Raw genomic sequence first — 26,677 nt, 5'->3', positions numbered from 1 at the left:
GATCCATTGTCCCATTGTTCCCACAGCCAGACAGAATTTTTCATTTTGTGCCTTGTGGTGCGGTTTAGCGTAATAAGATTGTAACAGGTCTCAAAATCATTGCAATTAAATTATGAAACTGTTTTCCTTTTCTGACCCTTGCCCTCAGAATATAATGGCATCATAACAGCATCTAGAGACTGGAGCCAAGATAATCTTCTGTCACATCACCGAGCTGATTTGCAGCGCGGTGAGATGATAGGCTTCACTGACACCTTTACAACTAATTTTGGTGGGTGATCTGTTCTAAGGTTTTAGATGTTGTATCTTCCTTTAACAATGCTGCGTTCAGATCAGGTTTAGATTTGAGTTTCTAAGTGACTTTTAATTTCCGCTCTCTGAAATGGAGCTGCATTGCCCCTTTTTGTCCTTTCTTCTGCTTTGCCAGATGTCATAAAAGTTATTGGGCACTTACTTCTCTTACCTTTGTAGCACTCTCACTGACAACACATTTTTTACTACAGACATAATACTTTTAGATAGCATAGATTTCATAGATTTATTTGCCAAAACTCACACATCCGAAGGAGGTATAGGTTAAGCTAACATCGACATCTTATGGCAAGTATGCTACTTGTGCTGAAACTGTCTCAGGCTGGTGGGAAATCAGCATATTAAAACACTTGTCAACCTCAAAAAGAATAACCTAATCACAGCAATAACATTTTAAAATGAAGGAAATTCTTGATTAAAATTTGTATTAAAAATGAGCTTCATTTTTCTATTATTGTAACTTGTCTGCCAAAAATCCCATGCATGTATGTGTTTCTGTGTGTACAATTTTTTAGAACAAGATGGTATCTTCAAAAAGTTTGATGGCTTATGAATGAAAAGGTCATGAGAAAACCTAAGGGCTCTGCATTAATTTTAAAGATGAGAAAGAATAACTGCTCATTTAAAACATTAAGAAAATCTATTGTCTTTAGTATTTTTTAAGTAATTTTCTCTTCCATGGTTTTTGGTTTTTTTAAATATAATTAAACTACCACAAATCTCTGTTATTTTATAGCCCACAGCTATAAAAAGCAGTTGTTCTTGTCAGATACAAGTTAAGCACCATCAGGCTGGGTAAGTACTTGTGTTGGAGATGACTTCAACACTACCGATATTGGCAGTGGCAATTCAGGAGGGAGCACTTTTCACTCGGCTTTAATATGGAACTGATATCTCTGCCTAATTTTATAGCATATTTCTGTGTTAGCACTACCATGGTTTAGTGGTTGGTGAAAAGACTCATATATACACCGAACCCATGCCTGTAAATGGATCCACATGATGGAACTGCCCTGCAAAAAGCTCCTGAAAGGACTGAGACCCGAAGACGTGCTTTGTTAAGTGCTTTGGCATTTTTCAAGATGAAAGGTGCTATAGATACGGAATGCACTATTTTTCTTGTGTCCCTTGAGGAGCTTGAAATAAAAATGCCTTTCAGTCACTTGACACTTCAACATCCCTAGCACAGAAATCGAAGCCCGTAAGGTATAAAACAATTTTACAGTATTACCAGCCACCAGTTTTGTACCACTACCCTCAGCTCTCCACGAATGGATGTTATAAACATACCTAGCTAAAAATATTAAAAGCAGCTGAAATTATTTCAGTGTTCTATATTGGAAAAGTGTATAATATTCTTCAAACTAAGTAGTTAAAACTGTATAAAATGCCCTAGCAAATTACAGTATTTATCTTTTTTTTTTCCCTGTTATTGTAAGAGAGCATCAGTTGCAGTATTATCTTGACAACTCTATCCTGTAGCCAGCTGAATCGCCACTGAAATCCGTGGAGGACGTAAGGTGCAACTACACGCAGTCTGTTGCTTCAGTGGAAGAAGCAAGGGAGCGCCAGCTAAACCAGCCATAAGCAGAGTGTTGCTGCAGTACGGAGGGATGCCGAGGCTGTAGGTACCCTGCGCTCTCCAGCTGACAGCCTGCCCCGGCACTTACTGCGAAACTTCTGCCTCGAATTCAGAGATAGTCACTCCCCTGCGCGGCCGCGCTTCTGGCTTACCCTCGGAGCCGCTCGGCGGGCATTTCCCCCCGCAGGGGCGGGCGGTGCCGCTGCTCCACCTCGCCCCGATGGGGGCACCCCGTCTCGCCGCGTCCCGCCGTCGGGCGGGAGGCAGGGCCCCTCGCCGCGGCACGGGGGACCGGCGCTCGGCCCTCTTTCAGACGGGGGCCGGGCTTCGGCGGCGCAGGGGCGGCCTGGCCCGGCGCGGGGGCTCGGCGGGGCCGCTGAGGGGAAATGGCCGCGCCGGCCCAGCGCCTAGGCGAAGGACGCGGCTCCCCGCTGGTCCTGCCGCCCCGGCGTGTGTCCCCGGCCCCCCCGCCCGCCTCCGCCTCCTCTCCCCGCTCGAGCTAGCGGTGCCCCGGCCCTCCCGCCGCCCGCGCCCGCCCGCCCAGCGGCTCCCTTCCCGCGAGATCCCGCCGGCCGCGCGTCCGACGGGGCTGCTCCTCCGCCGCCGCCGCGGCGCCGGGATCTCCCCTCCGCCTGCCAGCCGCCGGGCGGAGGCTGCGCCGCCCGCCCGGGAGCCGCAGGGCGAGCCGCCGCCGAGCGAGCCGCCGCCGAGCGGGGGAGCAGCCCCGCGGCCGCCGCCGCCGCCCCCCCCCGCCGCGCCGTGACACCGCCCCGCCCCGCCCCGCCCCGCCCCGCCCCGCCCCGCGGGTCTCCCCCCCTCGCCTCAGCGGCGGAGCGGAGCGGAGCGGCCGCCGCCCCAGCCGCGGCGGAGTGAATGGGTTGCCATGGCAACTGAGTGAGGCAGGCAGCAGGCCGCCGCGGCCCCAGCCGCCTCCGCTCCTCAGCTGTGTGGGCGAGGAGGCAGCGGGCGGCCGCCGGGACAGCCGAGGGGAGGCCGGGAGCGCAGCGGCAGGATGGAGGACGGCTTCTCCAGCTACAGCAGCCTCTACGACACCTCCTCGCTGCTCCAGTTCTGCAACGGTAAGGGCGGGGGCCGCCTCCCGCGGCCGCCCCCGGCGAGCAGCGGGGTCCCGGCGCCCCGGCGGGGCGGAGGCGGAGGCCGGCGCGGGGAAGGCAGCGCCGGGAGCGGGCCTGCCTGAGGCTGCCGGCGGCGTCTCCGCAGCGTAACTCGGGGACAGGAGGAGGAGGAGGAGGGAGGAAACTTCACCCCCCTCAGCCTCCCCCGTTATCCAGCGGGAAACCTGCCGGCCCTCGGCGCCGGGGTGCCTCTGCGAGGAACTTCTCTGCACCTCCTTCACGGGAATATGTATAGACATGTGTGCGTACGCGTATACACTGCGGATACGTGTGCGTGTCTGCCTCAAAGGCAGATCTGGTAGCCCAAGCCATCACCCGCCGCTGCGTGTCTCCGCTGCGCGTGTGCCAGCGTACATATATATATATATATATATGCATATACGTATGTATGCGTGTGTGTGTGTACCCGACGGAGCTGTGGGCGCACGTATGCGTGCGTGTGTGTACCCTGAGGCGCGCAGTGGCACGCAGCGGCGGCGGGAGCCGTCCCGGCGGCGCGCGGTGGGGTGCGGTGAGGCCGGGGCAGGTGTCCTTCCGCCCCCCTGCCCGCGCCCCGCTCCGCTGCCTGCCCGGAGAGCCCACCCAGCGGCTCTCCACGGGGGCGAAGGACGGTTTCTAGCTGTCGCATGCCTGTGTGGAGTTAAGGTAGTTGGGCTGCAGTTCCTGGTTTTTCTTTCTGGTATTTTTTTAAGGTAGGGGTTATTGGGGTGGCGGCGTGAGAGGGGAGCTGCTGGGCTGCAGTGACAGGTCGTAAAAAGGGAAGAAGGAGGTGAGGAACTGCCAGTATCCTCAGAGGAGGTATTTGGAGATTGGCCTGCATAGTATTTGGGATTATTCAACTAGCTGGTGTTTACTGTTATTTGCGGGGAAATAAATATCTGACGTCCTAAATGTTACAAAGAGTTCTTCACGGTAAACTTTAAGCTCAAAATACCTTACTGTGATTCTAGTTATTGCTTTCTAGCAGCAAAATTGCGAGCATTCATAGTCTCGTATTTCATCCAAAACTCATTTGTGGATCTCTTATTCCTCCAGATTTTAGTAGCGGTCTGGCTTTCTACTGCTGTCTGAACAGCTGGAGTCAGGTTCATGTTAAATTGCCTCATGACAGCAACTGCATCAAACATAGCTGCCTCTTCTCTTGGAAGAAATGAAGATGATAAATTTTACGTGATTTTCTTTGTGGTGTGGTGCAGGAAAAGGACAGGTTAGCAGAAAACTAATGTGTGTGGACCTTGAGATTGTGGGAACAGTTTTTCAGGGCATGACGAGTTGCGCGTGTGGGCTGTGCATTGTGTGGTGACACTGTATTCTCAGAGCTCTTCAGGAGGGAAAACTATGACTATGTACGGGGGTTGTACTCTAATAGCAGATGCCTGTTTTGCCTAAACTTAATAAATATTTCATTGTAAGTATTTTTAAAAAGAAAACATACAGCAATGTATTTCAAAGTTTATACTCTAACACATTTATAATCAAGCTGTCTTCCTACCAAAATCCCTGGGTTTTGCTTTTACAGTGTACATGATACTAGCATGCATGTGGGAGCAGTAGGAGTAGCAGCACTTTCTGAAGAGTTTGAATAAGCAGAGTAGCTTATTTCTGAGAACTGTCACTCATGTTGATTTTGTAGCTCCAAGAACCTATTATACATGATGGAAATAAGCCGTATGTATTTATGATGTACATAGGTTTTAAAATCTTAGTTAATCCTTAAGTATTACGTTCTAGAAGGTGTTACTGATGAGATCGCTTGCCTAGCTGTCATCTCATTGTAGATAGTGAGCTCAAGGGCTGTTGTAAACTTGTATTATTTTGTGTTTATAAAAGAAAGTGGTTGAATTGAGAAGCCTTTCCTTTTATGAGTTAGCCTTCAGTGAGACTGTATTAGATGAGATGAGGAAGAACAAGAGAATCAGGCCTTTGAGTACTGCCTTGGGGTGATCAGATATTTCACACAGACACACATGACCCATGAGGAAAAAAAATACAGATGGAGGATGCCAGTGAGGGTTTTGAGGTTGAAAGAGGAAAAGAAAATTGCTTTACAGGGAAGTGGAAAGCTCTTGCAAGTGTAATGGGTAGTATGAAAGACAATGTGAAATTGGGAGTGGGACAGGCATAAAGAAGAACGAAACAGAGCAAGCAAGTGGTGGAGATGTGAAGGAAAATTCGATTTTGATATAGGGTCAAGTGAAATACAGAAGTGGCTGGTAAGCACTCGATGTGATCATCACTGTATGCTGTAAGGTTTTCTGTTCTGAACATAGAAGAAAGGATTAATTTAGTTTTACAAGTAAAGTCATGATGGAATTTTCTGATGGTCTCGAACTGAAGAATGATGAAGAGACTGCCTGTATGTGTTGTGTTTGGAAAGATCGGGACACAAAGCCTGTGCTCCTGTAAAAATAACTGTGGATCACCTGTAGGGTAGCAACTGAGCTCTAGTCTGGGCCCAAGGATGGCTGGAGCTTCTCCCACTTCCCGGTCCCTTCTCCCTGCTTGGGGCAGGTGGCAGCCGCGGAGGGGATGGGGGAGGAAGGGAGCCATGGCAGACAGGAGGTTCTGATGGGGATGAGGGAGCCGGACCTTGGCTGTTGGCAGATCTGGTCAGAGAGGAAAGGAGGAATAGGAGGGCAAACTTACCCCAAGCCTCCCTTTCTCTCTAGAAGGGACTCTGGGTTCAGGAGAAGAATTTGGGTCTTTGTTTTTTTTTTTTCTCCCTTCTTTACTCATATGCAGATCTAGTCTGCATGATTGTTTAGTAATGTATTTTTGTGGCTTGCAATGCGTAAAAAATATGGTAAATGGAGAAGGAAAAGGAAGGGAGAGAAGAAAGGGGTGAGGAAAATATGTTTGCTTTGAGCTGCATGTCTAAAATCTAGGGCAAATATTTAGCACAGCTAGTTCAAAGACACCTACTTTCTTCAACTCTGTTTTACAGAACAGTAAGGGTAGGTTTGGCATTTGAGAAACATGTTAATGAATGCAAGTGTCAGTCTGAGATTGCAAGTTAGTATTTCTTGCTTTGATGCTAGGTGATTTTAGGCAAGTTATTTCCTTCTTGTTGCCTTGGTTTCCTTAGTGGTAAACTCAGAGGAAAGTACATACCTACTTTGGAGGAGTTCATCGCATTTGTCTGAAATCTCCCTCTTGATTTTCAGAGGACAGTCTCTTCAGACACACAAAATGTGTACTTTCCTCTGAGTTTACAGCTCGGTATTTATATAACTTTTAGGTAGTTCTTGGGTAGAAAGCCATTATGTTTATCTACAGTCAATCAGGGTGTTGGTAATGTGCTATTTAAGCTGAAGGTAAAAGTGGCAGAATATTGATAAGGCAAGATAGTGTCGAGATTTTTAGCGTCTGCTTAAAAACTGATGGAGAGAACCGTGCTGGACATGAAACTCTACAGAACAAGGCACAGACTGAAATTACAGACAGTGCTCATCTCGCCTCCGGCTGATTTACTGAGCTGCAAGAGTGATCAGTAGTGATTATAGGCAGGCTGGGGGAGACACGTAGGGTGTGGGCAGGGCTTTGTGGGTCTTCTGACCACTATTCTCTAACCATTTTTAGCCATAACGATGACCTAATAAACATGGCCTTCACCACGCTAATGGCTGTGGGCAGGATTATTAGGCATGTAGAATTTAAAGAGTGAAATCTTTGATTCCTGCATTCTGCAAAATGCCTGTGTGGACCTAGAGAAGGAAGTGAGAATTTATCCTTGATTCATTAACAACTTGAGGCATCTCTTTAGTATCCTTCACTTGGCTAGTGGGAAAATTGTAGCTGTCAAATGGCCATTTCTGCAACCACGGATGCCTTGTTTGACAGAAACTTCAAATTTAGAGTATCTAGGTAAAGCAGTAAAAAAAGTGTAAAACAAATTCTTTCTTAATGGAATTGATTTATTTGGCAAGGGATTCCGAAATATTAATTACAGTTCTGTTTAACTGATTACCTGAAGTGTAATTGCTAGTAGAAAAATTTAGAGTTTGAGAAAATTTTGAAGTAATACCAACTGTATTAGCTTTTATTAAAAAAAAAAAAAAAAAAGCAGAATAATAAAAAAACCTGTTAAAAAGTAACAGATCCTTTTTGCTCCCTCCCTCTCCCCTAAATCACTAAATCATTAAGATTTTTGACAGGTAGTAGTTTTGATAACTGTCAGTCACTGTTTCTTTTAAGTCATGAAAAGTAAATTGTGTGAATCAGTTCATATACTAGTTTTGGCCAGTTTATTTCCAGTTTGACTCTTCTGCTTCTGTAATTATCCACCACAAAATAAATCGAATATATATACCTTGTCTCTCTGACTCATGTATCTACAAGTGGAGTGATGCCCTGTCAGTGCGGAAATGAACGCCACAAACAGGAAACCTTTATGGACAGTATTATTCTGGCAGTTGGCTCTTCTTTCCCATTTGACTCTCACACTTCCTCTCCCTAACCTTCTGAAATACAGCCAGTTACCCTCTTCCTACAGCTGGACCAAAATGACACAGTATAATATGGATTAGGGAAGGAACAATGGTAAGTTGAGCTTTCAGGTCACTAGTTCAAATCTGTCAAGAGTTGGAAGAGACTGTAATTTGTTTTACTGTGATCACTTCTAGGAATAATGCAAACCGAGATTTGATTTAATTTGGTTCTCACTGGGCAGATTCATGCACTGTGTGTATGAAAAGATGTTGCAAGCATGTTCAAAAAGATGTTGCAAACATGTTAATAGCATTACTCATGTTTGTTGTTTTTCTCAAAAGCCTAGAACAAGAGAGACATACAAACCAGGCTTTCTCGTGTTTCATCTCTAGACCTGTTCTGTCCAGGACAGCAGCATGTTTTGAACTCGGGAGTGGAGGAGATACCCTACATGAAACTTCTATCAGTTTTGTAGGACAATAGAAAATTTTATTGCTCAGAATTGCTTGGACAGCATTTTCTTATTTGTTTCATTGAGATTTGTTCTGGCTCTTACAAACTCTTAAATGTAATGATGGATTGGACTCTACATTAAGTGTCTGTTTTGCACATTTTGGAGCTATATAGAATACAAGTTGATTTTTTTGATCAGCTTGCTTCTAGAACTTATTTCCTTCTATCCTGGAATAAAGGGGAGGGGTGGCATACAGAAACCCATTTTTTCGTATGTGCAGTAATTGAATGCAGAATAAATCAGTACACTATGAAATAAAAATAACTTGCTGTAATGGACACTTTCACAATATATATTGTTAGCCTATTAAAGCTCAAACTATTATTTTTAATAAGACACTATATAAGTAAAATGAATTTGTTGCCCTTTAATTAGCTATGTATTTCCCAATCATGAATTATTAAAGCTCGTTTTAGTTATGGATAGTGTTAATTGTAGTTACTGGAATTTAATTTTTTTCTTTTTTTTTTTTTTTAACTAAGCTTTTAAAAACAAACGAAAATGTAGACCAGTCATGAGAGAATCCTTCAGTGACAGTCAAACCTCAATAGAGAATCTGTGTCAGTGTTAGCAGTATAGAAAGAAACTACAAGTATCAAGTATTTTATCATGAATAAAACAACATACAGAATTGCAAATTAAAGCATTGGGCTCTCAGCAAAAAAACATGCTTTATCTGATCTTCAAGGAGTTTTTTAAAAATTTAATGATACTTTACAGAGCTGATATAATATGTGTTTTAAGTTCTAATTCAGTATAGCAAAACTCAGATTATTTTATTGACGCTTAAACCACGTGCAAACAATTCAAATAAGGATTAAAATTATATTAGAAGTACATCATTAAAAAGTGAATATGTGAGGAGGCAGTGAGGGAGTATGCCAGTCAGCGACATACATTTTAATAGGTTTTATCCGGACTTGCCTCCTGTTTCTCCTTTCATTAGAAATTTAAGATGAAGATTTTAAAGTTGATGCTGCAGTTCTTTTGTCAAGAGGAATTTTGCAAAGCTCTAATGAAGAACCTGTCTTTTGATCATTAAAATCTCAAGGAATATGTGAGAGAATAAGTAGGAAGGTTAGGTGAAATGGTATAATGACTACATTTTTTGTGGGGTGCTTGCTGTTCACAAATGACACTAATTGGGCAACCATAAGGAATTGTGAAAGCTTAGAGGGAGTGCAGAAGGAACTATGGGTGATGCTCTTCTTCCATGAAACACAATTTAAAATGTTCATCCATTACATAATTAAAATGTGGAAGTAGCTCCCTGAGGTTTTTTAGGGAGATGGGGTGGGGATAATGATATGTTAACATGATTTCACTAAATTAATTCTTTGGAAAGTAATTAAGTGAGATTGTCCACACTCCATTACTTCCAAAGAGTAAAATCTGACATGGTCCATCATTTTCTTGTCTTGCTTTGAAATGACTGATTATTGAATAAATATAATATACTAATTTTAAAAGTAGTATTGGAGGTCTCTAGCAGTGTTTTTAGATATTGTGGAATGGAGTAACTAATTGCCTTTTTGGATTTAAAATCTCAATTAAACACCTCATTGTGATAAAAGCAGTTTGCATTTCTTAATAGCATAGACTCTGTATTTGATTGGAAACTTAGGTAAGTTTCCTGCAAACAGGAAAGAAGAAATATTTTCTGCTTTTAAGTATAACTTCTATAATCTGTTGCAGGTCAATATATGAAACATTGCTACTGGCTTGTAGTCATCTGAGAATTGTGTGTGAACAGGAGTCTAAGCTAAGCTTTAAAATGTGAGGTTCCTAAGAGACAGAATAGGTGAGCACATTTCAATATGTAAATAGAAAAGATGGAGAATCAGTCATTGTTTCAAGCTAGTAAAGGCAAATATTTTTTAATGAAAACTTTGTAAAGAACCTTGTATTTCATGAAAACTAGATATTTCTTTTTCTTACAACTGTGGTGGAAAACACAACAAACAGAAACAGCTTTTGAGATTTCCAGCTGCAGCTCCTGTACACCCAAGTGGGGATGGCTGGGCAGTGGTTTCTAGAAATTCCCTGAGACTGTGGAATGTTTTGTACCCTGAAGTCAGCAGCATTAGGAGCAGCTTTTAAAAAAAATCATCCCGAAACCTGAGAAAGATGCTGACAGTCAGTTTCATATTTATGTTTACTAAAACCAGTTACCACTCTGTTGCTTCCTTTCCCCTTCCCTGTCCAGCATTTCCCAGACTGTTTTACCCAGACCTATTGCTGCCTAGAAAGCATCCTTCCATCTCCCAAATGGAGATGGTGCTTTATACAACTTGCAGGGTCCGGCAGGTGGGTCCTTCTCCTGACCCTGAGGTAAGCACATCAGGCTTAATGAGTTACATCACATGGTCCTACCGCTCAGTGTCCGATTAATTGCACGCTGGCAGAGGATGGCTTCTTGGAGGTGAGCGAGGTCTGTGGCTAGATGGGTGGTCTGGTGAGGCTGGCTGGGCTGCAGGGGGGCAGTGGGGTCTTTATCTACACTGATAAAAACCTGAGAGGCATTAGCATATCCTGAGACTCAGGCCAGTCTTTATTTGAACCAGTGTCTGCACTTCTGCCTTTTTGCTTTACATCTTCCAAATATAGGCCAAAATAATAGGGCAGTGACAGCCAGGACTATACTCAAGTGATATGAAAAATCAGGCCATCTTTTTTAGGTTCCTAACTGTGAACCTAAAAATTGAATTTTGAATTGAATTTTAAAACTGAGTTTGAGGAGTTCATGTCCATGGATTATATGAGGCATGGATATAAAGCATATTTAAAATAGATCAGTGTAACACAGTAAACAATTACTGATGTGATCTGGGTTAACAGCCGAAATCGTGATGCAGTGCAGCTCATAGGAGTTTGGCTGCGGACTTCAGTACGACTGTGATTTCAAACTCTGAAAATGTTTGTGGCAAACTCAGTTGAGTCTAAGAAAATGAGGATTCTTAGTAATTTTGGCTCTCATAGTAAAAAGTATACACCACTGTAATTTAGCTAAGTCTGTATAATACCATGCATGGAGGGAGGTGTGAGGGTAGGTTTTTTCTTTTTCTCCCTTTTATGCTAGACAGTGTGTGTGTGAGATCCCTGTGGTGGCTGTATTTCAGTTTGGAAATAAGTAATTTCCTCTGTGTTCAGATGTTTTGATGAACTAATTAGGGATCCTTTGGGACAAAAGATTTTATACATAAAATTTTTAAGTTAAGCATTTATATGTTTTGCAAGGCTTGAGGCCTTTCTCTACTGAGAAGTGAGAAAAGATCCATTTTTAAAATTTGGGGTTTTGGTGTGTGGTCTGGCAGATGTGTAGGCTAGGGTCAGCCACTGGTGGCGTACAGATAAACCTTTTCTCGAATGGTGTGCTGCAGGATCTACAGCTGAAGGGCGGAATACTTTAAAAGAGGTATATCTAAGATGCAGTAGCTCCGAGATGCTGTATTTTAGTGGTATGTCTACATTAGCAGGAAATGTGGGACAAGAAAAAGAAATCTGTAAAGCAGAACAGTTTGTGGTGAGGACTCGGGTGTCCGTATGTCTCTGCATTTACCATGGACTGGTTCTAGTCTGACGCCGTGCGCTAAACACACATCATTAGTACTCAGGTGCTCCTGGTGCACTGCTGGAGTGCACTTCCAAGACTTGGCCACGATATGAACCAAAGAGGGGTGAGTGGTGATGATCACTGCACGAGCACCCTCGGGGTCCAAGCTAAAATATGTATCGGGAGCCAGTGGTTATCAAAGTTGGCGGGTAGTGCTGCTGTGGCAGCTAGAGCTGGGGCCGTTGTGCTGTCGTCTTCTTTGAGTGATGTTGTCTCCCAGTCTTTAGTCTCTTACCATCATTCTTTCTAATTTGGGAAGAAATATGGTCGGTACACTACTCCTGCAAAGTTGTTTACTCGTTGTTCCACTCTGTTTTTCTTGAGAAGAGATTCTTAATACTGTGAACAAGGGACCATAGGACTTGTGTTGGGCTTGAGCGCTTCTGTAGGTCTGAAGATTTATTAAGGGTTTGTTTATCAAAAAGCTCATTATGGACACTGACAGTGTTCAGAACTGAAACCTAGAAACTCTTGACTTCTTTTGAGCAAAGTTTAATGGATCAGACAGAGCTAAAATCAAGGCTTTACATTTACAAGAGTTCTGCTTTATTGAAGCATTTAAGACCAGTCATTTTAAAGGGAAGGAGCGGGGGGGGGGGGGGGGGTTACCTGGCCTTTTTATTATTTAATAGCTCAGTGTTTCCACCTCTGTTTTTAAAGCTGAATAAACAGGATACAAATAGTAAGGTTTCTGGTTATGGGATTCCCCACCCCAGTATGATTGATTACTGTACGGTGGGTTTTGCTTAGATTGTTTTTGCTACATTTGACAGTCTGTTATCTGAAAGACTTAGAATAAGCATGTTATTTGCGCAAGTCTGAAAAAAATGTTTCTGACTATCACACCAGTAGTCTTTCAGAACAAATTTATAGCTGAATTAAATCATTAGTTATCTGAACTGTATTTCAGCTTTCTTTTATGACCTGGATGCTTTGTTTTGGTTTTTGGAAACAGTTAAGAAATGGAGTCATGGCATTGAATGTTCAGCTATGGAGCTGAAAAGTGTTTGCCGTTAAGTGAATGCTTCATAACTAAAACTCATGGAAGCTGGAAAATGTATTTGTTGATATGGTGTCCCAAGACCAATATATTTGTATCTACTCATTTTTTTTATGGAGTTCACAGTTGTAAGGCATTAAGGTGAAACTTCACAGCAGTTAGCAGAGTAGTGTGGTTTATTCCAGCATTGTCTCATGTGTAAGTTATTTGAGAGATTCCATTCTGTAGCTGTCATTCCTAGTTAGGATACTCTTGCTGGGACCCTAACCTCTTATGTGAAGACATACCCGTGGGTGATTGATATGCTTACTTCTAAAATTTGTTTAAACAGGGGGAGTCAATACCAGGGCAACCTACCACTTTTTTTTTTCCTTCCTTTTTTTCCCCAGGGCACAGCTAAATTGAAAGAACGCTTTCTCCTTTTATCTGCTTCTTTTCATAAAATTTACCTTGTTTCTGATGCATATTGATGTAATAAAATCGTTCTAACTACTAACTTTGAAGACGAGTAACACTATGTGATAATGTTTCAATTTTTTCAATTAAATGAAAGAATATAATGTAACATAGTTGGGGGAGACTGAATAAGGGATGTTAAAGATGACAGGCTTGGTCCTTCAGATGTTAAGCGATAAGAGGGTGTATAGGGTTGCTTAGGAGTAAAGGTTAACAAACCGGAGAGCTGTGGGAGCTGGAAGATAGCAGTATAAAATTCAGGAGACTGAGGTTAAGTGGATTCTGGTCTTGGGGGCAAACCTGATGCCCCCCCCCCCCCCCGCTGCCATCCATTCCCATTTTCAGGCTACAATAACTCGAGCAGATAAGCTAACATACACCATGTGGCTGCTCAGGAGGAAGATCTTGCTTCCCCTTCCCTCTCTTGCTCTCTGTGGTTTTATGCACTCAACACTTGACAGACTAATTTGTCAGAGTTAATTTAACATGCTAACCCAACAGAAAAAAAAATAAAATCTATGCAGTGTTTGTGTGTGGTACTTTGGTTTTGCTTTTGCTGGGTTAGTTTTCTGCCAGGTTGGAGAATTAAATCAACTTCCAGAGGCAGCAGAAGATAAATTATAGGAGTAGCGGGTGCTGCAGGCAGACTGGGGTCTTCTAGATTGGCCATTGTGTCTTGTGGATCTGGACCCCTGCTTTTGTCATTGCAGCTGCTTGTGGCATCATGTGTTGCATGGCATCAATAAATTAATCCAAGTTAGAAGTGATACCCATCTGTTTTGTATTGTAGCAGGTAGAAGTGATCCCCTTTTTTCTGTATGGTGCCAGGCATAGTGGTGGTAGGCAAAGTTTTAAAACAATGCGTAAGGCAATACAGGCGAGAGGCAGGCAGCTGCCAGAAGACTGTAATAAAGAGGAAAAGTACTTTTTGACTGCTACAAATATGATTTATAATTGAATTAAAAGTTCATAGAGGTGGAAAATTACACATGCATCATAAATTTCATTTTCAATCCAGTTACCCATTCAAAGCAGAGTGTACTAACATAAATTTTTTACCATTGAGATTCCTGCATTTCTTTGGTGAATGGTTAGCTTTTGTGGTTGCTTTCATGTGTGTCTGTGTGTGTTTTGTTGTTGTGTTTTCTCCCTGGAAGCTATGAATCTCAATATTTTTTGTAATTCTTCTTATGTTCTTTGCAGAATATGACATCACATTTGAATCAAAAAAATTTCATAGGTAGCCCCAGGCACACAGGTGTACTCAATATTTTTATACACAGAAATTTTAATTTCTAATTGCATATCATCCACTTTTTTTCCTTGCACTTTAAAACTTTGTAACTATGCATTTCTTCAAAATTTTACTTCTCTCTCAGATGTACAAAAGAAAATTCTGTAAAAAGAACAATGATCTCTTCTTTGTTATATTGTCTACCTTGGGAACATACTGGTTTCAGGGGCATGTTGATGAGATTATTCCATAATTTTGCAGGAAAAGGCATACCCTAAACCCAGAATTAATCAGTAACAAACGTTATCAGTGTGATGCTGCTGGACTGTTCTCAGAATCAAGTTTGGCTGACTGCAGCTGAAGCATTTCTTTGATTTCAGCAGACTCGTTGCAAGGGGAAGAGGAAGATCCACAAGACCTCTGTGCGTTGAGGAATTTAAACAAAAATACTCTTGCAGGAGCTAGCAGTCATCTTCAGTGGTCCTGTGTAGGAAGGGCTGGATTAAGAGCCTTGCACTGGAGAGAGCAGCTGTGTGTCCTGTTTGTTTGCTCTTCTTCGCTTCCAAAAAGTTGAAGTAAGCCTAAAGCAGCTCCAGTGATTCCTGCAAGGCTCTGTAGGATTTTGCGAAGCCCAGAAACCGTTTGGTCGGTGCTGGGTTATTAACCCTGGTTGCTGTGACTCAGAAGGTTATGAGAGATTTGTGTGCATGTTGTTCCAGGAGGGTGTAACTTCAGGGTTTTTCCTCCTTTCTAGTTTTTATTTTTGAGTTTTTAATTTAAAAAAATGTTTAGCCTCGGGGAGCCCTCTAAATCTAAGCCTTTTACTGCCTCCTGAATTTGGCAGTTGCTTCTCTTGGTTTAAGTCTCTAGGCATGTGTGATGTGAAGCTTTGAAGTAGCTGCTGCCTGGCTGATACCTCTCTGGGGGCAGGGAGAAGGATAATAAAGTTCATGCTTTTGACATTTTCTTTCTTTACAGCATGTAGATATTTTAACACAAGAATAAGTGAAACTGCTGATTTTTAGCAAACACCCTAAAATTACAGAATTGCAGAGACTGTGTATCTTTTGTGGTTTGGTTTTATTTTGGAACAGTCGCTAAAATCAATGGTGGGGAAAACCACATACATTTTTGTCAGAGTTTTAATATCTAGCATTAAGAACTGGTTAATCCATTTAAGAAGTGGAACATGAGATTCAAGGGGGAGATATTTTGTTACAGCCCAGTTTTCTTAGATGATGCCCCATGGACCACTGACAAGTACCAGAAAAGGTGAGGAAAGATATTTGGGAAAACAACACAGGCTTTTGGATCTTTGTAATTCTGGTTCTACATAGTGTCTGTCAGTCCCCTACTCGGCTCAGCAAGCAAACATTTGCCAAGTCCATGGCTGTCTATATCCCAAACAGCAAGCATGGGAAAAACCTCTCTGCCTTCACCTTTCCTAGCAAGGCTCTTCAGATGCTACCTCAGCACTGCTCAGGTACTTCCCCCAAGAATAAAATACATATGGACTACCTTCTCCTGGCTATTCTGAACTTCTTCCAGTCTGGCTGCCTTAAAAAGAAGTGTCTTGAGGGACTGGATTAGAAGTAGGACAAATACATCAGGGAGAAAAAAAAGGTATTTCAAACATCTTGACTGTGGCAGGATGAAGGTCTTTCTCTTTGGCTGTTCCCAGCTGTGGCATAGAGCACTTCCTGCACTGCACAGGTTAGTATTAACTAAGGTTACTAGATTTAGTATTGGCTAAAATATATAAAGGGATTTTAAAACAAGTAGAGTTACGCACCCATTACTCAGTTTACCAGGCTCTCTGGGTTCGTCTGCTGCGGAGACCTGAGTGGCATGGGGTGCCATTTCAGCTGTAGTCTAGGGCACAAACTCTGGGCAACAAGGGGAGCGTGCCCCATGGTGCTCTCTGGAGTCACCAGTGTTGTTCACACTTTAGTTTGTTTAATTAATTTGAACCATTTGCTTCCGGGTTGAGCGAGGCAGCTTGTTGGGGTTCTGGATCAAAGTTGTTTAATCGGTCCTTACTGATCCCTGATGTTCAACAGGGTAAAACCTCATTTTATAAGCCAAGGAAAAATAACTGTCTTTGCTGTTATGACTTCTGTGCACTGTGGAAGCGTTATCATTACTGTAAATGTAGTAGTAAGTTTTTTAGTGGAAACTTCATTTATCTTAAACAATAGTGTAAATGATCTGGTTTTACTTGCAGTTTATTGTAGTACCTTTTGTTCTGCTGCATAGATATTTATTCAGTTTCTCTTTGTACATAACCCTTTGTTGTACTAAAATTAAATGTTAGACCTGTATAAAAATTTAAAATCATTCTGTTTTGGAAACAGCAATTCTGTGACTCCCTTGACAAGTCAGCAACTTGCAAGGTTATGAAATCTTTCCTCTTTTTTCCAGTTACAGCCTGGAAGAATTGACATGTTGTTGATCTTATGAGTCCCTTTTACCTGTCCTTTAGCAAGCTATGGTTAAGAGTTGCATACTAAACCTCAGTTATCGTATGTTGTAATCTGTATGAGCTGAATGCCCACTTCCACGGCTGTGGGAGTGGAAACATGGGGCAGTAAAATAAGCTCAGTCCTTCAAGGCTCCTCCCAAAGTGGCTGGTGCAGAGTGCAGTGAAGTCTAAGGGGTTCTTTTGACCTTTTCTAGGCACAAACCTTGGGAAACAAATGAGCATTGTTAAAGTGACTATGTCTTTCAGAGTTTTTCATCCTTTTTTTTATTTCCTTATGATAAAAGTAGCAGCTTAAAAAAAAAAAAAAAGCTTTTGACACTTTTGACAGGCTTCCACATGATAATTAGATAGTAAAAAGAAGGTGTGCGTTGGCAAGGCATTAAATATGAATGATATGCAAGTTTGTATGCATTTTTCTTTAAGCAACATTGCACTGAAGATGAAGCCCTCTGAACAGTTGTGTAAAGCACAGGTTTTAAAGTGAAAACGGGTTGTATCCATTTGAAATAATCCAGAAGAAGCTGGAGAAACCTACTGGCACTCTCATTTCTATTTCTGAATCACTCCTTTGTCTAGGTAAGAAGTTCTTAATACACCATGTTATGCATATAATCTTAGAACTGTGTGCATTAGCTTCCAGTTACACCCAGTGTCTTGTTCACTTTCAAATTAACTTTCTGGAATAATAACCTTTTTCTTGCACAGTATATTCTGAGTGCTACCCTTTCTGCCTTTGCATCCTGTTAAGGGCACAGGAAGGAACGGTTGAAGGAGAAGGTGGGTTCTGTAGTTTGTGTTGAGGAAGAGGAGGAATGGACGGAGGGGGGGAAGGTGAAGCAAGGCCTTGACACAGCTATAGTGTATGAATTTTATAATTAGTCTGCAGGAAGATGAATTATGAGGAGATATGCATGAGACAGAAAAAATACATGGCATTTAATATTCCTGTGGGATTTTGGGACATCCAACATAATTTGGCAGGGTATCAGCAGCAGGTCAAAGGTAGTGGTGGCAGCAGAATTGGGATCAGGTAGCGGCAACTGCCCATTTTCCTTGTGCTGTGTGTAACTGCATGCTTTGGATATTGTGCATATTCTGGGTGCTGTGCCTGCTAGGACCCTAGTTCCATACTTTCCACCTGCATACCAGATCCCAGCTCCTTCCCGTGACAAACAGGGACCCACTCCTACCTGCTGAAGCCTCCTGAGCTCCCGGCCTGGCAGTGCTGCCAGCTCTCTGCAGTAACTACTGGTGGGAGGCACTCGCCCCACGCCCTGGAACTGCGACTCCCCAGTGCAGCTCACAGAGGTGACTGCATCCCTGCGTGTGCTGACTTGAGATGTGGGGCAAGCTCTTCCATAAAGTTAGTAGCAGTGACAGCTGCCTGCATTTGCAGGGACTTGTCTGTGGGCAGTTGGGAGGCAGTTGTGAGGGTCGGGTAGCAACTCGCTGCTGGCACCGTGTACAGGCTGTGTACGGGTGACATCTGAACCCTTGGGCTTGGTGCATGGGTCCTGCACACGGATGTGTTCCTCAGAGTCTGTTTCATAGGCAGTTTCAAACTGTCCAGCCCTTTCTCAAAACAACGGTAAGGGGAAAACGGTCCATGCTGCCAGCTTTTAGATACTAATTTCTCTGCAAATTTTTAGCACTGTTTTGGTTTCTTGAGAGGTCAGGCTGAGTTCTGGAGGACTGGGCATGTCAGGATACCCGTTTCCCACCACACCGCTGTTCTGTCCCATTTGCCAGGCTGCAAGTCTTTCAGAAATGATACTTTGCAGCAGAGATGTGAGCTGCCAGAATAGCAGATGATAATTCCGCTCTGTGTGCTGTAGTGTCTGATAGCACCAGTGTTAATCAGGCTTCATGTACGGGTCTTGGGAGCACAACTGAATGTCCTCCAGCCCTTGCCCCACCTACCCTGCAGAACAGCTAAAGAGACCCTGAGTGAGGGCTGCAGGGGTAGGGCTGGGTATATTTTACCTATGATGGGTGCAGGGGATGTATCTTCTGCTCTGCCCTGGCCCCTCTGCAGCTCACGGGCTGTGTGGAGGAAGCAGGAGGAGCAGAAGCTGGAGGGGGGACCTGGGGTGGGCTCAGGCAAGCTGGGATGAGGGAACGTCAGAGCAGGTTGGTGGGGAGGCTGTGAGCTTGGGCGGGGAGCAGGCTGGTGTGTCTGGTGAGGGATGCTGGGAACCGGGAAAAGGAGGAACGGGGCAAATGGAGGGGGGGGGGGCCGGGCAGAAAGGGACTGGACTGTGAACAGGTTGAATCACAGAATGGTTTGGGTTGGAAAGAGCCTTTAAAGATCATCTAGTCCAACCCCTCTGCCATGGGCAGGGACACCTTCCACTAGACCAGGTTGTTCAAAGCCCCATCCAACCTGGCCTTGAACACTTCCAGGAATGGAGCATCCACAGCTTCTCTGGGCAACCCGTTCCAGTGTCGTAACAGACGTGGAAAAGGTTGAAGAGCAGAAGCCTCCAGAACCAGCACCATGAGAGCATAGTCCTTGCAGAGTTTGTAAGGAGATGCAGATTTCTTGGGTCTTGTCTTTACTTTGCTGTAGGCAGTTATCTGTTAAACAAAGTATTTTGTTATCTTCTGGTATGGATCCACAGATACTAACACACTCTCCTTGCTGTCGGTTATTTCTGTGGATGAAGTAGCAAGCAGACAGAAACTTCTAACAGCTCTGGAAAAATTAGGAAAATTATTAAGCTTTCCTTTTTAAGCTCTGGGAAGTTAGAAAATGTTAAAACTAAGGCTGCATAATGAAGCTTAAAACACGACTGTTTTATTCATGTGTTACAAGATTTTTTTAATTACTTCATCACCCCCTATAATTTTTGTTGGAATTCTGCCTCATTCATTTCACAAGATAGACTTTCCCCGAGTCCAATAAATCTAGTAAATGCATTTAATGTAAATTTGAAATCCAGTAAATATAAAGCCAGTAAATTTGATGGCCAGTTCAAAAGCCTGTCTTTTTCCGGGAAGGAGAGCTAGAAAGGCATTGAAGTACTTGCAATACAGTAAAAGATATATATAAAAATTAATGATATTTTTCTAAGAATTTTTTTTTTTAATTAATAGGGGAGTGGGAGCTATCACACTGAGAATGACTGCTCAAAATGTGTTTTTCAGTAAAATACTTGGGTTGGGGTTTTTTTGTGGGTTTGGGGTTTTTTTTTACTTGATAGTGTGCTTATGAAGCTGTCTTGTTTCCATTAAAAAAAAAAAAAAAGGGAGGTGTGGGTAGAATATAGTTGCTCGAGTGTGTGACTCCTTTGCCTTAGTGGCACTCACTGCTATAGAGGTTGCTTGTTAGCTTGAGCATAACTGGGGATGCCTGATCAACCAGATTATTTTTTATTTCTCTTTACCTTTTGACTTTACAAATATGAAATGCTGTGTTTTGGTGAAGAATCAACTTTTGGAAACTTTTACAAATAAGACCATTGAGCATGAGGAGTTGGGTCACTGGCACTGGGTCACTGGGAAGCTGTAGCCCTGGGCGTGAGACTTCTCTGCCATGGAGAGAGACTCACATCTGGGGGTTTTCCTAAATGGTCATGTTAAATATTGGGAATATGACCTTCTGCTCTGTGTATCTTACCACGAGATTGTTTATTATGTTTGTGTCTTTTACATAACTAAGTATTCACATGCTGAAGCATTTCTATACTAGACTTTACTTTTGTCTTCTGCTAAACTGAAAGGTATTTTGAAACAGGCGTCCACTGCTTGCCTTGTCTGGCTTAGAAAATTGATGTGCTGTAAGCAGATACTGTTTCTGAACTATCTCTTCAGTGCAGTAGGGAGAAATGTTTTCCAATCAGTTTCAGCATTTTTCCCACCTCTTGTAAATCTAGCGATATCCAAGTTCAGTATGTTGCTTGGCTTACTGCCCATGGAAATCACTGCTCTGTGATGTGTTGAGGAAGTTTACTATGCCTGGGTGCCATTTTGGGCAAATAAATCTTATCACTGAAATAATCTTTACATACTTGGAGACCACTAATCTGTGTTCAGGACTGCTTTTAAAAATGTACCTGTTTGAATCGTAAATAGAGACTGTAGTGTTAAATGGTGTCCTGACATGTTTTGAATTTGACTTCTGAAGTTGTAGCCTAGGAAGAAAAAAAAAAAGAAAGGATCAAAGAGGGGAAGATAGGTAAATAAATAAATTCCAGGTTCACAAGTGAGAACCCTGAAAAGATTAAATTAATTTAGTTCAAGTGGCTATACTTGCCCTACCTTGTGTCTGTACACTTGAATACAGAGGTCTGACTTACGTGAGGTCCACCCCCATCCAGAGCTAAGACAGCATAAGAGAACTTTTGCCCTAAAGCTGTATGGCCGTATTAGCCTTATGGCTAATATGTTTGTCTTTGCTGGTAGACTCCACCTTATCATGAAGGTTGAAGCTCAGATGCTTGGTAATCACAGGGCTACAAGAGCTTTATCAGCCAGGCTTTCTGCAGCGTTTGTTCACACTAGTACTTCAGCTCAGTGCCAGTAGGAGACGGCTTTTGGAAAAGGATTTGCACCGCACAGCCTTCGCCCATCTAATCTCTCAGGTGAAACTCATACGGGAGAAGTACTGACTGCCGCCAGAAGGAAATCAGTCGCAGAAAGTCCTTGAGGGAGAGGAACGGTCATGAGCCAGGCTCTGCTTGGACCTTGGCCCAGGGCTTGTTCCCAGCCAAGGGCGGATCAGGCATCTGCTGGCTCTCTCCCTTTTACTGAGGACTCTCTGCGTAGCCTTGGGGAGATACAATACTACATTAGTTGATCAAAGCATATTTGTAAACTTTTTTTGACAAACATGAAAGCTATAAAACATTATCTCTGTCTCCTCCTTCCTCTCCTCCTGCATGAACACTTGAATTTCTTTAAAAATAGGCAGCATGCATGTCGTTGTAGCATTGCCAAATGCTGTGGAGGATGGAGCAAGCCTTGGAGAACAACTCCTTTGCCCTCACAGGGCAGCAGGACCACACTTGCATAGTGTGCTGGGAATGGCATCACAGCTAGGTGAAATTTGTGACAATGCTGTGCACCCCACTGGTAAAAATAAGAATATCATCTCATGCTAGGGAATCCAGTTAAATATAAAAAGAATGCAGATTGTCTTCAATTAGAGGAGTAGCATTTTAAACCAAATAATTTTTCAGATTATGTGTGTTTCTCTGTTTCCTGAAACAAACCTGAAATATTTTTTTTCTTTTTAAGGATAGGGAATAAAGGGATTTTCTTCCTTCTCTGTATCCTAAAAAGCCCTAAAGCAGTCGTCTTCCTGGTTATTACCAGGACATCTAACACTCTATTAAATACAGTGTCTCTGGCTGTATTTGAGTCCTGGCAAGGGCAGTTTGTTCTTTCTGCATTAATGTCAGTAAAGATTTTTTGCTGGAAAGTGGGAATGTGTGATCTGAAGATTTTAGAATAAAGAATTGTATTACTATTAATTATATTATGATATTATATCTGTCAGAATTAAATAAAAGGAAGACTTAACCCTAATGGAAGACAAAGATGGACCACAGGAAAAATTTCATTCTGTTGTGTGCATCCTGTGTGCTTTTTTTCCTCTTCCATCCAAGCAAGGCTGTCATTAGTTAATTCAAGTACTTCTCATTAGCACTAGATTAACTGGCAATAGTGAAAAAAGTTGTACGCTACTGTGAAAGACAGTACTGAACAAGACAGGTTTTAAAAGAAGACTTAAAATAGTTTTCTAAATTTGAAATAATTTTTCCTTTAAATATTTAGATTGTGATTTGTCTTTGTGACAACCTGTAATGAAACCTAATGTTATACTGTATTAATTTCAGAAACTAAAATATTCACGAGGTACAGAATTCTGAAGAAAAGTCAGACTACTGCTGGAAGTGAAGCCATTAGCTGAGAACAAGTAACCGAAGTTTGCAAAAGTGATAAATCTGCTTTTGACATCAATAACCCCTTGTGCAGGTGCAGGAGGAATGTTTTGTTCTTTTCCTATTCTGTCGCTAGAGTTTGAGTCTACAGAAAACAATTTAAAAAGCTGATAAGCCTTTAAGAAATGTAAATGCAGGATGTTTGCAGTTTTTTATCTTACAAATAAATGCTATTGATTAGAGGCTGAGATTTTCCAATTCTTAATTCTCAAAGGATACAGTTTTTGAAATAAGACAAAACACAAACTATTTCAAATTGATAGCTATGGATTACTTGCTATTGATGTAGTCTCAGTTTTTGTAAATTTTTAATTTCTTAAATGGAAAAAGTGTTTTATTTGCTTATGTATTTCTGAAGTTTAATAGTGTTTTCAATTTGTTTTTTAAACCCTTATGCATATATGATTATAATTTTCACTAAAATGCAGATTATAAGAAATTACAGGTAAAAAGTTAATGGTCCAGGTAAATTTGAGTATCAGTTGCCATTCTAATATCAAATATGGAAGTTAGGAAAGTGAAGAAATGTATAGGTAGTATAGGTGTAGTAATAAGTAGTTTTAAGTGTTTATATAGGGCTATCTCTAATGTAACGTAAAGGCCGCATTTAATTGCGGATCTAGTGGCTGATAACGTCTTAGTGGTTTGTTGCTAGTGTGAGTCAACTTTTCTCTAGTAAAATAACTTAAGAAGTATGCAACAAACAAGACAAAATAAAATTGGTTTGTAATGCATTATCACAGGCTAAGATCAGTAACTTTTAAAAGATGTTTTAAATCAGTTTTCTTGCCTTTTACATCTGTCCTGACTGCAAGTAAAAGTACATCTTTCAGCTTTACTTGCATATGGCATAGTTGAAGAATCCAGTGGAGGCATCCAGTTTTTTTAAAGGCAGTGAAAATATATTGAACTAAGTACTAAAAAAGTTTCTAAGAAAATGTTTTGTGTGTACCAATGTGTGGTGTTTATTTGCATGTGGTTTAAAACACATTTAGGAGAAGCAAATCTTGCATCTAAGTTGGTTGTTTTTGTCTAACAGTGCTAAACAAAAGCTGAAGTCTTACTAGCATACATCATGTGATGAATTTGAATTCATCCCTTGCTGGCTTTTGTAGATGACTTGGACATTGAGCAGTACCTGTGACGTGGAGATGAGTCGTCGTAAATGTTCTCCAATGTTCCACAATCTGCTTTTCTTCTCTTGTTCTTAAAGGTGTGATACAGGCACATCCTTAGCACATCACTGAGAAGATAAGACAGTAAAACTCAGCCCAACTCTTCTGCCCTCAGATACCTCTATTAATTACGCTACCGGTTCCTTTCTCTACAGGTTTGTGTTAGGGTGTAACTTCAGCTTCTTAACTCTAGGCAGATCCCATGGTGTCACTTTTTTCAGACTACTATCCTTGCATTAATTTTATGCTACAGAAGGTCGTCTTTACTCTCTTGGCTTTTGTTCACAATGTTATTCCTCCGGCGTAATGTGGAGGAATGATAATTTGTTAAAACTTTTTCTATTGATTTCTATGCTCAACAGAGCCAGCACAGTAACTCTGAACTGTAAAGCATTTACATCGATAGACCTCTTCTGGGGAAAATTCCTCAATTTTATTGATGTGTCAGAAGTTTCTTCCATCTTCCACTTAAGCACTGTTGGGAAGATCATTTTTAACTGGTTGATTTCCAAGTAGAAGCTCATCTACCATCTGCTGGGGAAAAAATAGTAAGCTGCTGGTTATAGCTTGACAGCTACAGGCAGGTCAAGGGCACATGCTTATAATTTTGCTACAGTGATTGCTGACTAATTAGCCACAAGGAACTTTCTGAGACTTTTCTGTTAAGATCATTTTCTTCTCTCCCATTTTGTTAATGAATACAGTGCACCCAGCTGTGAGGCTCTGAGTGATGATTGCTATTATGGATTTATCCTTTCAAATTCTGCTTCTAATTTTAGGAAGTTATATTCCTTGTCTTTAAGTTTCTAGTGGTAAAACTGTAAAAGGACAAGTTATTCCTCAGCAAATGTTGGGAAATACATTCGCAAGATTTTATAAATACTGGACTACAATAGCTAGCTGTATTAGAGGAGGGAAGATACTGTTCACAAAAATAACCATCTGTAGTCCACATATAGTAGAGGAACAAATGTTTGGATTACAGTTTTTTTGTTAGAGTGGTTTAGAAGTGGTCTGTTCTCCCAAGATGATGCTTTACATTACTGTTACTGTGGTCTATTTTAGATTACCTATCTGTTGCGTTCCCAGTGCAGTCCAGAGTATGGCATTAGGTAGATGTGTGGGATAGACTTGTCTTCTTCCCGTTTCCTCCTACACATACATACCTTGTGAGGACATGGAAAAACTAATCTGGTCTGTTCAGATTACTTACTGTGAGATGTACCTGATTGTACCAAACTAGGGCATCTCCTTGCAATGCTAATCACTCTTAAGTACATCTATTAGAATAGGGATTGAACTGAAAAGTTGTCCTACCTGTTCAGAGACTGTATGCATATATATGTATATAAGCTTATAGATAGGCATGGTATCCTATTGTTCCTGTGGCTATGGAGTTTAAAGATTAGATGTGATTTCTTGTTCCTCACAAGCAAAGCTTTCCAGCTAAAAAAGCATATGCGGTGCTTGCACTTTTATCCTATTATATAAACTTTTATAACAAAATGCAATTAGAGGATTTGGCATAATAAAGGCCATTCCTTTAGTGTTCAGTTGGCAACCAGTTTTAATTTCCAAAACTTCAGGTAGAGCAACACGCTTTTACAGTTTTAACTGTTTTAACTGTAGTTAAAAATTTCTGTCTGTTTTTTCCCTAACTGCACAAAATAACAAGATTAAATGGGATAACATTATTTTGGGCTTTAAATCCACTTGCTTCTCGCAGTGGAAAGCTCTAATCTGGTCAAATCAGGGTCTAGCAGACCAGTCCAGTATGTACCAGACTTTATGATAAGCTGTTGCCCATATGTGTTGTCATTGTCCCCAGGAGACAAGACTGGAAAGCTGCTGCTGTGTTTCAGGTATGGTACAATGTTTTGCATTAGAAAAGTGGATGGAGGAAAGATATTTAGTCTGTGAAATACTGTGGACACTAATCTTTTAAACAAAGAAGCTTGGCGTGGTGTTGTCAAAGGAAACTAAACCTGCTGTTTTATTTTCCCATTGTTCTCTTGCACAGAGAGTCTTTTGGTCTGCAAATGACTGCTGACATTATGCCACAGAAATTGCTACAAGGAGAATACTTGGTACTTTCCAGATCTTGCACCTAAGCCTGGCAACGATGTCGTGGCTCCATTCTGCTGTTTATGTGCCACAGCGAATTGCTTGTGTTCATTTTGCAAGATGTTTTCATTTTAAACCTTGGATGGTTGTCTCTCTTCCTAATTCTCCTTTTTCTCTCTGTTGCTGTCAGTTCAGACAGACCGTATCTATCAAATAGGTTGTCTGGCTGACTTCTGTGCCCCAGACTCAAAGATGCATGAAATGAACCAAAAAGGGAGGACAGGATTTTGAAGACGTAGGAGATGCCTGCCACAGAGGGATGTTTTTCTGCACTGTTAGAGTTTCCAGCTAAACAGATGGCATTGAGAGAGGTGAAGCGGAGAGGTCATTTGAAAGTTAGTGGTAGTGTGACTCCCAGGGAGCTTGAAGAAAATAGTTTAAGTAACTCAATTACTTGCATGAGATCTCAGTGATGATGTGGGCAGGAGAAGGGGAGGTTCCAAATGTACCAAGTGACATGTGCTACATCTGACAGTTTTGCAGAGTTAGTGGAGTCTGAAAAATGTGGGCCTTTACGGTGGAAAAACGTTTCTGGAAGTGTAGCATCTTCAGTGTTCTTACCTGCTTTCTAGTATGCTGGGTCAAATCCAGTCTATAGTTCTCCCTATCTAAATTCAGCTGCGGGATTGTGCTTTTTGGTTTGCCTTTTTTTAAATAAATGCTACTCTTAACTTTC

At 41.8% G+C, this 26,677-nt stretch overlaps 1 protein-coding gene across 17 annotated transcripts in view; it reads left to right on the top strand.

The window, feature by feature from the left end:
* Window positions 1-26,677, top strand: part of EML1 (EMAP like 1) — a 131,033-nt gene that overhangs the window by 42,697 nt on the left and 61,659 nt on the right. For 2 of the 17 annotated variants that reach the window (XM_030030996.2, XM_030030884.1), the window contains exon 1: window positions 2,710-2,973. The exons of 13 other annotated variants lie outside the window; for them this stretch is intronic. In XM_030030996.2, the coding sequence (XP_029886856.1) occupies window positions 2,907-2,973 (67 nt within the window). In that variant the 5' untranslated portion in view covers window positions 2,710-2,906. Of the gene's footprint in view, window positions 1-2,709; window positions 2,974-25,636; window positions 25,740-26,677 lie in introns of those variants that run through there. 2 more of the 17 variants (XM_030030987.2, XM_030030905.1) reach the window with 2 other exon arrangements.

The sequence above is a fragment of the Aquila chrysaetos genome, chromosome 2, assembly GCF_900496995.4.
Source record: "Aquila chrysaetos chrysaetos chromosome 2, bAquChr1.4, whole genome shotgun sequence".
Lineage (NCBI taxonomy): Eukaryota > Metazoa > Chordata > Aves > Accipitriformes > Accipitridae > Aquila > Aquila chrysaetos.
This window is presented reverse-complemented; position numbering and strand designations above follow the sequence as displayed.